The sequence below is a fragment of the Aureobasidium pullulans genome, assembly GCF_000721785.1.
Source record: "Aureobasidium pullulans EXF-150 unplaced genomic scaffold scaffold_14, whole genome shotgun sequence".
NCBI lineage: Eukaryota > Fungi > Ascomycota > Dothideomycetes > Dothideales > Saccotheciaceae > Aureobasidium > Aureobasidium pullulans.
In genome coordinates, this window is record NW_021941034.1 from 132,442 (window position 1) to 145,688 (window position 13,247).

The 13,247-nt window shown below is 50.5% G+C and overlaps 5 protein-coding genes across 5 annotated transcripts; 2 read left to right on the plus strand and 3 right to left on the minus strand.

Annotated features, from left to right (window-relative positions):
- The first annotated feature begins 215 nt into the window (after nucleotides 1–215).
- Nucleotides 216–2,207, plus strand: M438DRAFT_366935 (pantothenate kinase pank). Its single transcript, XM_029907920.1, has 2 exons — nucleotides 216–1,500; nucleotides 1,562–2,207. The coding sequence occupies exons 1-2, from the start codon at nucleotides 398–400 to the stop codon at nucleotides 1,824–1,826; spliced, it is 1,368 nt and encodes a 455-aa protein (XP_029758607.1). The 5' UTR covers nucleotides 216–397; the 3' UTR covers nucleotides 1,827–2,207.
- A 70-nt stretch (nucleotides 2,208–2,277) lies between these two features.
- M438DRAFT_398478 (galactose oxidase) lies at nucleotides 2,278–3,808 on the minus strand. The gene is made up of 3 exons (XM_029909365.1): nucleotides 3,569–3,808; nucleotides 3,082–3,518; nucleotides 2,278–3,000 (listed from the first exon to the last, which is right to left on the minus strand). The coding sequence occupies exons 1-3, from the start codon at nucleotides 3,773–3,775 to the stop codon at nucleotides 2,355–2,357; spliced, it is 1,290 nt and encodes a 429-aa protein (XP_029758608.1). The 5' UTR covers nucleotides 3,776–3,808; the 3' UTR covers nucleotides 2,278–2,354.
- A 2,425-nt stretch (nucleotides 3,809–6,233) lies between these two features.
- M438DRAFT_51873 (uncharacterized protein) lies at nucleotides 6,234–6,923 on the plus strand. The gene has a single exon (XM_029910150.1). The coding sequence runs from the start codon at nucleotides 6,365–6,367 to the stop codon at nucleotides 6,758–6,760; it is 396 nt and encodes a 131-aa protein (XP_029758609.1). The 5' UTR covers nucleotides 6,234–6,364; the 3' UTR covers nucleotides 6,761–6,923.
- Nucleotides 6,924–7,086: 163 nt separating this feature from the next.
- M438DRAFT_375988 (uncharacterized protein) lies at nucleotides 7,087–8,661 on the minus strand (the record flags this gene model as incomplete). Its single annotated transcript, XM_029908626.1, has 3 exons — nucleotides 7,087–7,374; nucleotides 7,426–8,480; nucleotides 8,553–8,661. 3 exons carry the CDS (start codon nucleotides 8,659–8,661, stop codon nucleotides 7,087–7,089), a joined length of 1,452 nt encoding a protein of 483 aa, XP_029758610.1.
- A 484-nt stretch (nucleotides 8,662–9,145) lies between these two features.
- On the minus strand, nucleotides 9,146–13,158 carry M438DRAFT_51957 (uncharacterized protein). The gene has a single exon (XM_029910151.1). The coding sequence runs from the start codon at nucleotides 12,940–12,942 to the stop codon at nucleotides 9,274–9,276; it is 3,669 nt and encodes a 1,222-aa protein (XP_029758611.1). The 5' UTR covers nucleotides 12,943–13,158; the 3' UTR covers nucleotides 9,146–9,273.
- Nucleotides 13,159–13,247: the final 89 nt, after the last annotated feature.

The following is a 13,247-nucleotide window of genomic DNA, read 5'->3' on the forward strand; positions in this document are numbered from 1 at the left end:
CAGCACCCTCCTCCCATTCGGCAGCACACGAGATGTTGCCGAATTGGACGACTGAAGATGGGAGATTTTTGTGGAAATTGAACTGAAGCCTCGGCCAACTCGGCCCCGGACAACAGGGTCCGGTCGACTTGTTCGGCCCCGCAGGCAGTTTGGTAGTGGGGACACGGACTGCTGTCTAATATTATGTGAGCAAGACAATCGAACCATTATTGTCCCAAGTCTTTCCTTCTGCCCCTTTTAGAGACTCTTCTTGTTCTTCTACACATTGTTCAGCTTCCACACTTGCCCAAAAATACCGAAACATCCGAAACAAAGCTTCTAATCGCAGCTTCCCTCATCGACTCAACATTTTGTTGCGCTGTCGTGTGCCCCTCCTCGAACGCTCCTTCCTCACAAGATGGCAGACCGACAACCGCCGCTCAAGCGCCGGCGAGTTTCGAGCTCGGCCGAAGACATGCAACACAGTATCGTCGACCCAGGCACCATCAAAATCAACGTCAGCGGAGCCTACATAATCGACAATGGCGAGGCCCAATCACCATCCAGCGAAAGCGGAACCGAAGACCAAGGCTACGAGCATGATCGCCGCGACATCCGCCTACCAAACCACACTTCCGTTGTCAGCCATGTAGCTGCGGACATTGGCGGCTCACTTGCCAAGGTCGTTTACTTCTCGCGCGAGCCCGGAGCGAAAGAGCCTGGAGGCCGTCTACACTTTTTGCGCTTCGAGACGGAGAAGATCGACACGTGTATCGAGTTCATGCGCGAATTGACAAAGAAGCAAAAGAGAGCCAATGGCGGGAAACAATCAGAGCTATGCGTCATGGCCACAGGTGGTGGTGCCTTCAAGTACTACGATCGCATAAAGGAGAGATTGGGTGTCGATGTCATGAGAGAAGATGAGATGGAGTGTTTAATTCAAGGATTGGACTTCTTCATCACTGAGATCCCGAATGAGGTCTTTACCTACCATGACGAGGATCAGGAGAACCTTATACACTATACCGACGCTCGCGCTGATGTGTACCCATACCTGCTTGTCAACATTGGCAGCGGTGTGAGCATGATCAAAGTCGAAGGACCCTCGAAATTCCAGCGCATCGGCGGAACATCACTAGGCGGTGGTACTCTCTGGGGTCTACTTTCCCTGCTCACCGGAGCACGCACATTCGACGATATGCTAGCAATGGCCGACGCCGGCGACAACTCAACCGTAGACTTGCTAGTCGGCGATATCTACGGCCAAGGAATGGGCTACGACAAAATCGGCCTCAGCGAACGTACAATCGCCAGTTCCTTCGGCAAAGTCTTCAAGCGCAAAAGAGAGGCAGAGCAAAATGCAGAGGACGGACAACCACAACACGAGGACCGTCCAGAAAGATACGACACAGCGACACCAGAAGGTGCAGCAAAACAACAATCAGACCGCAAATTCGACATTGGCGAGGGCCGCATGTTTGCACCCCAAGACATATCTCGAAGTCTGCTCTACGCAGTCAGGTAAGCACTTCTCCTCCCAAACCCCTTCGAAGATCCATCACACTAACTCTCAACCTCACAGTAACAACATCGGTCAAATTGCCTACCTCCAATCCGAAAAACACAATCTCAAACACATCTACTTTGGCGGCAGCTTCATCCGCGGCCACCGTCAAACCATCCACACCCTCTCCTTCGCGATCAAATTCTGGAGTAAAGGAAACAAACAAGCTTATTTCTTGCGTCATGAAGGTTATCTAGGCGCTGTGGGAGCATTCTTGAAGCGACAGCCTAGGAACTTTGGCAGGAGGGCTAGTGTGCATGATGAAGTGCTTAATGAGGAGTGAGAGATTACCCCCGCCTGATCCAATTGGGCATCTTTCGTATAGATATTCATTTTTTGATAGAAGCGGAAACGCATTGATTGCGTGATAGATCTATGGCTTTCTTCGATAGAATAGAGGAAGAAGCCCGATCATGTTGGTCATTTTTTTCCTTGCACGAATAAATAATTATCTTCTCCATGTTTCAGGATTCTGGCATGCTGATCAATGGCATCTCAGAGGCAGCGTATCTGCACTGACTACAAATACAACACGGCGAAATCCAAATGCGAGCAAAAGCAGAGAAGCGGACATGAGCAAATATGCAAGAAGAATGCCCATTGGCAAGCAGTTGGCCCATCGACAGACAAAATGAATGTCGCAGCCGTGAATCGAACACGGGGCTCGTGCATGGCAAGCACGAATTTTACCACTAAACCACTGCGACTGTGATCATTGAATGATGAAGCTTCCATCTCCAGCAGCGAATATATTTCTGGTTCAACCACTCTTCCATTCATGAACCGCAAAATTGTTGATACAGTACTGCCTTTACTTTTCCACCTCGATCATCAATCCATCACTCCTGACTCTTCCCCTTCCATCCACACCTCCCCACACTAACACCATACCCCCGTCAATCTCTTTGACCTTTGTCGTTGCAAATCCTTTTCTATCACCTACTCCTCTGCCCGCTTGACCTTCTTGAATCATGACGTTTTCGGCATTGAAGTATCGCACCTCTGCCCACTCACCCTCTGCCGTCTTTTTCGAAATCGCTTTTCTGGCGCGGTCTTTGAGGCTCGCTGCTGTGGTTTTCGAAGAGGTGAGTTGGAGGGTGCTGAGGGTTGAGGAGGTTAGATGGAGTAGGTAGTTGCGCCCTTGGCCTGTGGTTATGGGAATGAGAGCTGTGGATGAAGAGGATGAAGCTGGGTATTTTGCTGTTTTCGAGGTGGTGGTGGGATGGAGGGAGGACCAGGGGCTCAATGTTGTGGGACCTTGGGTTGGTTTGTCCGTGTAAGTTGTGCTATCGAAGGACAGATCGAGGTAGTGAGTCTCGCTTCCTGAGACGGCGTAAAGACGGTTAGAGTGAAAGGTTATGGAGGGCATGGAGGTTGAGTCGCTAGGTGCTGGAGGCGAAGGCAGCTGAGACCAGGTCCTTGAAGTGACATCAAAAGTCCAGAGTTCCGAGTTTGGACTGCTGATTTGTTAGTCGAGAAATATCGAGACCTTTCATGCTTCGAGAGAAGCGAAAGCGGATAAGCAGCTGAAAACATACCTTTGGCCTTTCTCAGTGACCCCTCCATATACGACGAAGGTACCATAAGTGCTCGGCTTCAAAGGCTCCGGAACCATCTTCGCTGGGTCTGGAGGTAGTTGAGGTGCCACATTCTCGTCTGTTCTGCGATGCTCAGGTTGTGGCTGTGCACTTGCAGTAGCAGCTGCCCACACCCTAGCCTTTGGCACGTCTCCAACAGCAGCATCAATACTCGACCATGAATTGGTGTCCGTATCGAAGACCCAAACTCTGCCTTTCTCCTCTAGAGGTCCATTCACATCAGAACCGCCGAAGACGTAAATCTGGTCATCGATGATTGCAGAGCAGTGACCGTATCTTGCCGGTGGTGAAGAAGCAGTCGGTTCCAAACGTCGGTAATCTGTGCTTTCAATACCAGAAGATGGAAGAATGATGATGTGCATGGCATTATCAGCCAACTATTGGGTCATCAGTTGCTCATCCTCCACTACTCGATAAAGGCACTCACTTCATCACCATCGGTCTTGCCACCGAACACATATGCTCTGCCTTTGACCTCGGAGACGCTATGATGTACTCGTGGCAAATTTATATCGGTGATTGGTGTGATTGTTGCTTTGAGAGGTAGCGTAGGGTCGTAGATGCCTTTTGCTAGCGCTATGCCACCTTCGACCAGATGCTCGGCCGCATACAAGACGCCTGCTGCTTCGGCCATGTTGTAGTGTTTTGATTCGGAATTATTGGTAATAAAGAAGTGAGGGCTAGATTCAGAAGGTGATGTCTACTCCTTGGAAGCTTAGGAACACGAGACTCGTCACTTGTCGTTGCACCAACCACCTGCATGGGCATGATGTAATGGTTAGGAAGCTCGTGCCCGTGTGCTCCAAGCTCGCGCAGGCTTCACTTCAGCGAGCTCACAATGAAAAGCTCAGAATTAAGTTGCATGTGAAGATTGATTACAAAACTAAAAATCACCGTCATAGTGAAGCTGAAGCAAAGATGTTTTAAGCCTTTCACGTGTAAAGTGAAGGCGAAAGGCCAAAAAGATATGCCCATTCACGGAATCGAACCATGGATCTTGTCATATCACCTTTAGAAGGCTTACGAGTGACACGCCGTACCACCTGGATTGGGGTTAGTGGACTGTTCTGAACAGCTTTCGGTACAGTGAAACTTACTTGGCCAAACGGGCAATTATGCTCGATTTTAAATTTCTGCGAATATGTTGCTCGATGTCAGTGCGCCACCCTCGTCGCAACATTTTCGTTGCCCGCGAATCGGAGTTGTCAGATTTATTGATGTGACCAACACGACAGCAAAGTACTTGTACATCTGTGCATCTGAAACAGTCGCACGGTGCTGAGTAAATGAGACGGAAAGTTGAGGAGCACGACGGCGGGTGAAGAAGTCTTTTGCGAAAAAGTAAGACCTGCGCAAACAACATCGACACGGATGTCCCCGTGCCCTCACCCTCTTCCGCTAGTCATATGTCCTAAGTAAGAAAACATTATTTACTCATTCTCTCGACGATTAAAATCACTCGTACTATCAAAGTGAAGTTTTGATGACCAGGTGAAGGATTCACGGCCTTGTTTAATCAACAGAAAGCCGTGGAGTAGACATCACCCGAACAGAGGATCATCACACCAATCCTCTAAGCTCTACATATTCTTGACGGTAGGTCTGTACGCAGCTTCTCTTTTTCTATCTCCATCTCCATCCCCATCACAACAGAACATCAACAACTCGGCCGTCCCAAGATCAAGAAGCAAGCATGCTACAACCAGCACAGCCTGTCCATTCGAGTTCAGATCTTCTGCAGCCCCTCCTGTCAGCGCTTCAGACCAGCACAGTTGTCGCCATCTCGATTCTAGCAACTCTAGCCTTCATGAACATCATCTGGTTTCTTAGCGTCAAGATAGGCGATCCTTTTGGCGTCTGGGTTATGCAATAATGCATCCAACCTCTCGAGAAACCTGTCACCAACCCTACACCACGATATCTCCAGATGACACGGAATGTAGAGAAGATCATCTCTGGGTTGGTTGGAGTGGTCTTGATGATCATACGTATTATGTTTTACGAACATGCAGTTGCAGGGATAAGGGAGGGGTTTAGCGGGTTTTGTGAGTTTGTTGTGAAGGAGTGTATAGAGGGCTTGATTGTGCTGGGGATGTTGAGGTTTGTGATGGTGGTGTATAGAAAAGCGATATCGAGATGACAAGGCCAAGGATGGGTATGTATACCAAGACTAGATTCTTCTGGGGCTTGAAAGGATCATCCACTGACCAACCAACAAGAGCGATGCAGACAGCCCGCGAGCCACCACTACTCGTACATGAACAGTGATCACAAGACTATCGGACTTCCCTTTGCCACGTAACCAAATTCAAGCTTTATCATCAACACAAAAACATTCCCACCAAGATCCCTGCACCATAGGCAAATCTCACGCTCGTCCATCACCAAACTACCAAACGTCTCGAAACGTGGTCCACGACCTTGGGAATCTTACAAGCTGTCCTCACCAGTCTATCCGTCTACGCTGTGGTCTCCTTCTGGGCCTGCTGGATGACAGGCATGTATCTCGGCGCACCATTTGGGATTCTCCTCTACGGCGATATCGTCGCACCTCTCCTTTCAATTAGGAAGCACCCACCACAGTGGTATATTGATATAGAACACAGATTGCCGAAATTGATTGGAGGGCTGGTGGCAGTGGGGTTGATGGTGGATGGTGTCAAGTATGAAAGAGGGGTAGCTAGATAGGGAGAGGAAAGTGAATTGGAAGATGTGAAGGGTTATTGGGTGGTAGGGAAGAGATGTATGGGAGGATTACTCATGCTTGGAGTGATGAGAATGATGTTAATGGCCTATCGAAGAATCACGTCGAGACAGACAAGTATGATGTGTCAGCCTTCAGTGCACTGAAAATGGGACTGTTTTTAGATGCACTACACCTTAATGCCTTCTCTTGTGAACTTAAGAGGATCAGCGGTATGCACATGCTAGTATTTTGTAGGACAACACCGTACATAACCTCACCTTTGATACCAACATCAGAGATGCCGCTATACGCGAAGGATTCACGGCCGTACCACGATCGTCCGCGGAGGTTCAACAACGTCAATAACCACAACACCTCAAAAACTCTCATCAATCAATCGACTAATCAATCACTTCTAGAATCCAGTAACCAAACCCTCTGGAACTAGATATATTCTGTTCCATCGGACGTCCCACACCTCCCTTCAAACCCAACAACAACGCCTCAACACTTCCAACTCACCACAATTACACAAAGATGAACAACATCCTTACCTCAACCCTCCAGACCAGCATCCTGATCGCCACTTCCATCATAGCCATAACAGCCTTCCTATCTTCCGTCTACCTGATCGGCATCAAAATCGCCCTCCCATTCGGTTTGCTCCTCTCAACCAAGTTTCTCAAAATCTACAACACACAACCACTACAGGAGCATATTCAACACTTGGGTAAAATACTTGCTGGTATTTTGTTACTGCTCATATGCTTCATTTGCTTAATATATGAGCAGACGTCGCTGCTGGGGGGAGCCATGCGACCACTGGGATTCTGGGAGTTTGCAGGGTTGGCGGTTAAGGGATGTGTAGAAGCTTTGATTGTATTGGGGATACTTAGGATGGGGTTTGCGGTGGTTCAGAAACTGGTCTTGTAGATGAAGCAATGGGTGGGAAGGACCAGAGGTCTTTCGCTGATGAGTCAAATTGATTGCAAAATGAGAATTACTAGTGTCAAGAAAGTACTCGAGAGAAGTTTGCAGTAATGCCATTATGAACCCTATTTCCCGAAACCGTCCTTCTCAAAAGCAAATGCCCCGATGACCTTCGCTACCTGAAGAAGCGCCTGTGCTGTACTGCCATCATCGCCTCCATCAATTTTTCGTAAACAAGGAAAGTCAAGAAGAAGTGACAAAAGAAAATTTCAAATCATGAAACTCCGTTAAATGCAAACCCCGTGCGTGTGTCTTTCAATCAACAAGCTTCAACGGAACTGTAATCTCCTGACCGGAGAAGTCTCTCTGTCTCCACCAGCATACTGGCTGGGTGCCGGCTCCAGCCCCAACTGTTGACCTTGCTGGTAAGGGTTGTTGTTGTTGTTACCCCAATCCAACGCAGCGTTATACGAGTGTTGAGGTTGAGGAGTAGGAGGTACACCAGCGTAATAGTGATGATGCTGGGCACTGGCACGCTCGGCAGCCTTGTCGCGGAAGATGCTGAAGGCCAGGTTGGAAAAGGCGATGGTGCCGAAGATCAACAAGACGGTGAACAGCTATGACAAGTCAGTATTTAGACAATATGGAGAAAGGAGGACAAGACTTACCATAGCTTTGTACGAAATGGGCTCGATGAAGCTGTTGAAGATCTCGGCAAATGCGTGAGCGCTGATTCTGGCACGGCCGATAGCGTGGGGGTTCTGGTTCATGCACAACTCCCAATTGTTGCAAGCGTTCTCGAGGACAGGTGCGCGGGTAGCAGGATCGCAGCGGTTTGCATTGTAATCTCTCGCGCAGGCAGCCATTTGGGAAAGCACCTCTGCCACGGCGATGCTGGTCTTTTTGTCCACGTCGCCACGGATGGTGGCCCAAAAACTGTACAAGATATACATGATGCTGCCGATGAGGAAGAGGTTGAGGAATAATTGGGCGTAGAAGGAGAGGACGTGAGGTAATGTAGGGTGTGCGGTGATGAACTCGAAGAAGGTCAAGGTCCAGTGTTTCTTGTTCGTGTCCTGCGACATGGGTGGTGGTGGTGGTGGTGGTACTTGCAGCGGTTCTGCGGGTTGAGCCAGGCTCTTATCCTGATTTCCGCTCACCTTGCGTGACCTTGATACCTGACGAGGCTTTTGCTCTGGTTCAGAGTCTGAGACACTGTCTCTTCTGGGTATCAAAGCCTTCTGTTCCTTGCTCCTTCGCTTCATGATCTTGCGTTCGGCACCGTGGGCATAGTCGTCTTTTGAGCGTGGTGATGCACCCATGAGCTCCTTTGTTGACTTCCACCAACTCTGACGGCGTGAGGGTGACTCTCTATCCTTCTCTTTCTTCCCTCCAGCAGTAAATACAGGGGCGGACTTTGTAGATACCAGTGATGGCTTGGTCATAGTATCCAGATTCGAGAACTTTGAGCGGAGGCTCATGTCTGGCGTAGCGTCACTGTCGACGTCGTTGCGCTCGGGTGATTTTGGAGTCTCGCCGCCAGAAGAAGCAAAGTCGTCAACGTCCAGCTTTCTCGGGGTGTTGAACAAGGGGTTGTTGCTCCACCTATTCGGCGGCAGTGCAGGCAGTGGTTTGGGCGACGAGAAAAAGTGTGGCTGAGAAGCGGGTTCGCGAAGGCTGGGAAACGTCGTCTTGTTTGGCGATCCGAATACTGCAAAGCTACCTGTTAATACCATTAGTTATCTTGTGAAGGGCGATCCTTGGACTGAACCACACGCGACTCATGGGGACGTACGCTTCTTGTCGTTGTTGTTGCTGTTATTGCGCTGCGAGTTTCTGCCAATCTGCGCAAACGGTGACCGTTCATCTACTGGCCCTACACCGTTCGTGTACTCGAAGTCCATATTCGAGAAGCCTTGTCTGTCCATGTTGGAAAAAGAGACTGCAAACTTGTTGTCAGTAAACAAAGTCTCGTTGTTGACATTGACGGGCAGATGCAAGAGAGCAGGTAAAGCTTAATTCCGAAAGGGTCCGATCTCCTCTACAATTCGCTGTCACCCTGCTCCAACTCCTGAAACCATGACACTCTCCACGTTTCTGCAACTCGAATCGCTCTTCTTTACGATTCCATATGTTACCTATGGACATCGTGACAGGATGACAATTTCACACAAACGTCAAAGCTACCTAAACCGAAACACTCACCACATCTGAAACACGAACATGAATTTGAAGAACGGTGGGTTGAGAACTACTTGTAACTGCGTAAAAAGGTATCGTGCATGAGTGAAAACAACAAAAGAAAACTGAAATCGACATGGAAACATGTCTTGCTCCACCAATTTTGCCCTTCTCTTTTGCGCCCGAAACTCCCGGAAAATGGTATCTTTGTTTTTTGAACCCTAACTTATGAACAGAATTGAACCTCCTTTCTCGGAAAACAAAGATTAATGAGAAATTGCGAGAATGAGTGGACGGGGTTGGAATCACTCCTGGAAGTGTCGAGTGGTGTGAGCTTAGAACATGCCTGCCTCGTTGAGGACTGGTGAGCCAACAGCGTCAAAGCGAGCGCTACCTGCCGCTGTTTGTGTAGTATGAGTTGTGTGGCTAGTTTCGAAGCTTTGCTTTGTGCGAAGTGGTTGGTGGTGAGTGCTAGCAGCCTCGGCAGAAGGCTTGCGCGAACCCATGTGCTCCTGCGACCCAAATGATGGCACAATGGAGCGCATGGGTGGTGAAGTGAAACCGTTCAATGGTGGCGATGTGACACCATCGTTGGCCTTCTCTCTCAAGGTCTCGGATGATCCATCTCTACCGAAGCCAAACAGCTTGCGTCGGCGTGAAACCACTGCTGCTTGCTCGATCGCGTAGATTTCATCCATGCCATTCTTGAGAGATGCCCCGGCAGGCAAGTCGACAGTATCGATATTGGATGTCGATGACACAAGCGTTGGCTCAGAAATGTCAAACTTGTTGATGGTCTTCTTGCGTAGCATTTCTCCTCTAGGTTTGCCGAGTGGTACAGACGGCATCGGTGCAGGACTTGACTTTTGGAACGGTGTCCTTGATGCTGTTGAGGCTGTGCCTAGAGGTGGAGACATGACCGAGTTGAAACTTGCTGGTGACTGAGATGGCGATGGACCCATAGGTGGTCGTGCGCTAGGGTGCAACCCCGCGGCTCTGCTGTTGCTTCTCAAGCGGCCCCTACCTTCAGTTGACGTTGACCGATATTGGTTGATTTCAGGAGAAGGTCTCTGCACAGGCATTGCAGGAGGCGTGTCGCTAGCAGCGCTGACTGCCATGCCAATCTCACCACGACCGCGACTGCGTGATCGTGCACGGGAAGCATCTGAGCCTGATCGGTTGCGCGACCTCTCCCTAGCCTGCTGTGGAGGTGTGCGGCCGATTTCGCTGTCTGCCTGAGGTCTGGGGCTGGGAACGACAGGCCCAGGACCGAGAGGCCATTGCGCACCGACGTTTGGAGGCTGGGGCAACTTGTCTTCGTAGCTTGGGTTACGTTCAATGGGATGAGCGCCTGAAAGACCAAGACCGAGCATTCTTGTTGAGCCGTTACCTTGCTTGAGGTTCATAGTCTCCTGACTGGGTCTAGCCTTGAGCATACCGAATGCCTTGAGTGCACCACTTGCGCTGGGGCCTGGGCTAGGTCCACGGCTGTCGCTCTCAACAATACTCCTCATCTTTTCCTGAATGGCCTTTTGACGGGCCGCAAGCTCATTAGCAAAAGCCTCCCGCTCTGCTTGAGTAGCAGTACTAGCGTCACGGGTATGCTGAGGCTTGTAATCGTTCTGCCATGGAGCATTGTCAACATTCTCATCCGAAGTCGAAGGTCGCGATGATGTGCCGTTGGTCTTCAGAGGAAGAGGTGTGAGTCCTTGAGGAGCAGCGCTTGCTGAGTTTGTCGAGATTCGGGAAGGGATATCTCCATAGTAATTGTCGAGCTCGTCAAGATTCCAGGCGCTAGAATTGCCTGAGAGGCGACGATCTGAGAGATACGTGTTTCGACTGATCGTTGATGCACCATCGGCGTAAGATGGATTAGGTGGGTAAATGGAAGAAACATCACTCGTGTTTCGTAAATGCTGGCTGATCATTCCGCCAATGCCTTCATGTATAGGACCAATAGTTGGTGAATCAATCTCTGCGCGCTCTTCGGCACCAGCCTCGGTATGTGCGATGTGAATAGATGGCTCGGGGAATGGGAAGCCAGTACGCTCTTCCTCTTCCTCTTCCTCCTCGTCTACTTCAGGGATATAATCGTCACGCAGAGCTGGATGTTGAGAAGCGGGCGGTTGGTTGTTAGATCCAAAGCGACCAGCGAACGGAGCCGAGGCTGGGGGACTGGTCGGTTCCTCGAGCTCGTCCTCATCGTCGCTATCACCGAAGAAGGTTCGGTTACTGTTGTCGAATGTGGCAACTGCAGCCTGCTCTGGTGAGTCTCCATGGGCCACACGGTTTTGCATAGCAGCTCTCTGGAAAACCGCGAGTGCAGGATTAATTGGCGGTTGCTCAACAGCAGGCTGTGCTCGAGACACAGAGCGAGAGCGCGATCTCTGAGACGCACGCGACGCACTCTCCTGTCTGGCGGAGTCAAAGCGAGCCAACCTTGCGTTTTGAGGAGTGTGCTCCGTAGATGCTTGTCTCGAGGTAGCACCCTCCCTCGACATGAACTTGCTGACAGGAGGCTGTTCCGGTGAGACTTGTCTAGGCGTCTCGTTCTGGCTGACGGGTGACAGTTTGACGGGCGTATCTTTGGGAGACTCATCTTTGGGCTGACCCATCTGCATCTGTCGCTTGAGATACTGATGTTCATCAAACTTCTGCGCTGGCTTGTTGAACATGCCCAAGGCAGTTGCCTTTCCGTGATCGGCTTGCTCGAGGGCCGAGTGTAAGACTTGGTACTCCTCCGTCTCGGGAATGACAGGACTGATAGGAGATTGCGGGTAACTAGAAACAGTCGGACTGGATGTGCTGGAGGCCACTCTGCTCACCAGTGTGTTGAGGGGAGGCACACCATTTCTGAGTGGCGGGCTCGTAGTGTTATGCAGGGCATATGGCTTGTATGCACGACGATCCTGTAGGTTTCCAATACTTCTGGAGTGGTTGAGAGCAGATGGTAGCGTCGGAGCACGTTGTCGCTGGTTGATAGAATTAAGACGTGACATGGTCGAGGCCTGTTGGTCTTGAATGTGTTGGTTAAGGCCTTGCTCGTATAAACGACGTTTGGTCATAGAGCGCTCCAGTCCAGGACCTGTAGGGTTTGGTGATGTCTTTGGAAGGGTTGCCGGAGTGGAGATGGCAGTTCCGATGGATTGCGAGGCGACCGAGGTTGCAGTGGACGAGGAAGGATCCTGAGAAGGAATCGAGTTCGTCGTTGAATCGCTGTTGCGCTTAAGAAAGGAGAAGCCAGTTTCGGTTCCGGACAGACCAAGACCCTTTGGGAGATCTTCTGAGCCACGATGTTCAGGTTCAGTGTCAGGGGACATCAGAGCACTGTCGCTGTCCCAATCGGCACCCATGGCAAGCAGCCTCTCTCTTTCTTGCTGTCTGTATTTCTGGAAAGCTGACATGTTCAGATCATCGTCGTAAACCATCTTTCCTCCCATGCCACGCTCGCTTTGGCCTCCTATGCTCTTTGCGGAGCCTGTGGCAATCTTGTAAACCTTCTGTCGACCTCCAAACAGCACGTTTCCTTCTCCTGGTCGGGCACGGCTCATGACACCGCCATCTGGATTGGAGTTGTTATCGGTGCCGTACCCCTCCTCGGACGCAAAAGAGCCAGTTCGGTCCAGAGCAAATGGTGGACGGATAGAGCTGTTGATCGAGGCAACCTCGGCAATATCATTGAGGTTGTTGTTGTTTGAGAAGCCGAAGTCGAGCAGGCGAGAGTTGCGTTGAGGCTGGAGAACACTATCATCCGAAGCCTTTCCGAGCAACGAGTGCGGGTCGTCTTGCTCTCTGAGCATGCTGAATCTGGTCGAGAGGTTCGGCATGATGAGACTGGTGCGGAAGTCGTCAATTGACGGCAGAGCACTTCCCAGGTCGAGTTGAGGCTTCTCCTCTACGACCTCTTTCTTGTTCTTCTTCCATATCTTACTGCTACTTGTTGGCGGTGACAGCGGGCTCGAAGCCGCGTCTACGTTCTTCTTTTTGGTGAGGAATCGGTTCATCGTGGGCGTTTCCAGTCAAGGTGACGACGTGAGGACGACTGGCAAAAAAGGCAGGGATTGGCTCTTCGAATGAATCAAATGTTACTCTCACACCATGAGGCAGCCGGACCAGGAGCTAGGCGCGGGAGTGGTGCGGCGCATACAAAGACAAACGGAGGGCGATTGAAAGTATAGACCAAGGGCTTCCGAATGCAGACGGAGCTGCAGATCCAAACGCGCAGATTGCGCAATGATTGCAATGCAGGTGGCCGTCGAGGGGCAGAGTGCAGAGTGCGTGTGTCGTGTGGTGGTGGGGACGTGTGGTG

Bases quoted from the DNA above. Each gene is read 5' to 3' on its own strand.
- M438DRAFT_366935 (XM_029907920.1), top strand. From the start codon at position 398: ATGGCAGACCGACAACCGCCGCTCAAGCGCCGGCGAGTTTCGAGCTCG. The intron at 1,501-1,561 runs GTAAGCACTTCT...TCAACCTCACAG, and splicing joins AGTCTGCTCTACGCAGTCAG to TAACAACATCGGTCAAATTG.
- M438DRAFT_398478 (XM_029909365.1), bottom strand. From the start codon at position 3,775: ATGGCCGAAGCAGCAGGCGTCTTGTATGCGGCCGAGCATCTGGTCGAA. The intron at 3,519-3,568 runs GTGAGTGCCTTT...ATGACCCAATAG, and splicing joins GCAAGACCGATGGTGATGAA to TTGGCTGATAATGCCATGCA. The intron at 3,001-3,081 runs GTATGTTTTCAG...ACAAATCAGCAG, and splicing joins GTCACTGAGAAAGGCCAAAG to TCCAAACTCGGAACTCTGGA.
- M438DRAFT_51873 (XM_029910150.1), top strand. From the start codon at position 6,365: ATGAACAACATCCTTACCTCAACCCTCCAGACCAGCATCCTGATCGCC.
- M438DRAFT_51957 (XM_029910151.1), bottom strand. From the start codon at position 12,942: ATGAACCGATTCCTCACCAAAAAGAAGAACGTAGACGCGGCTTCGAGC.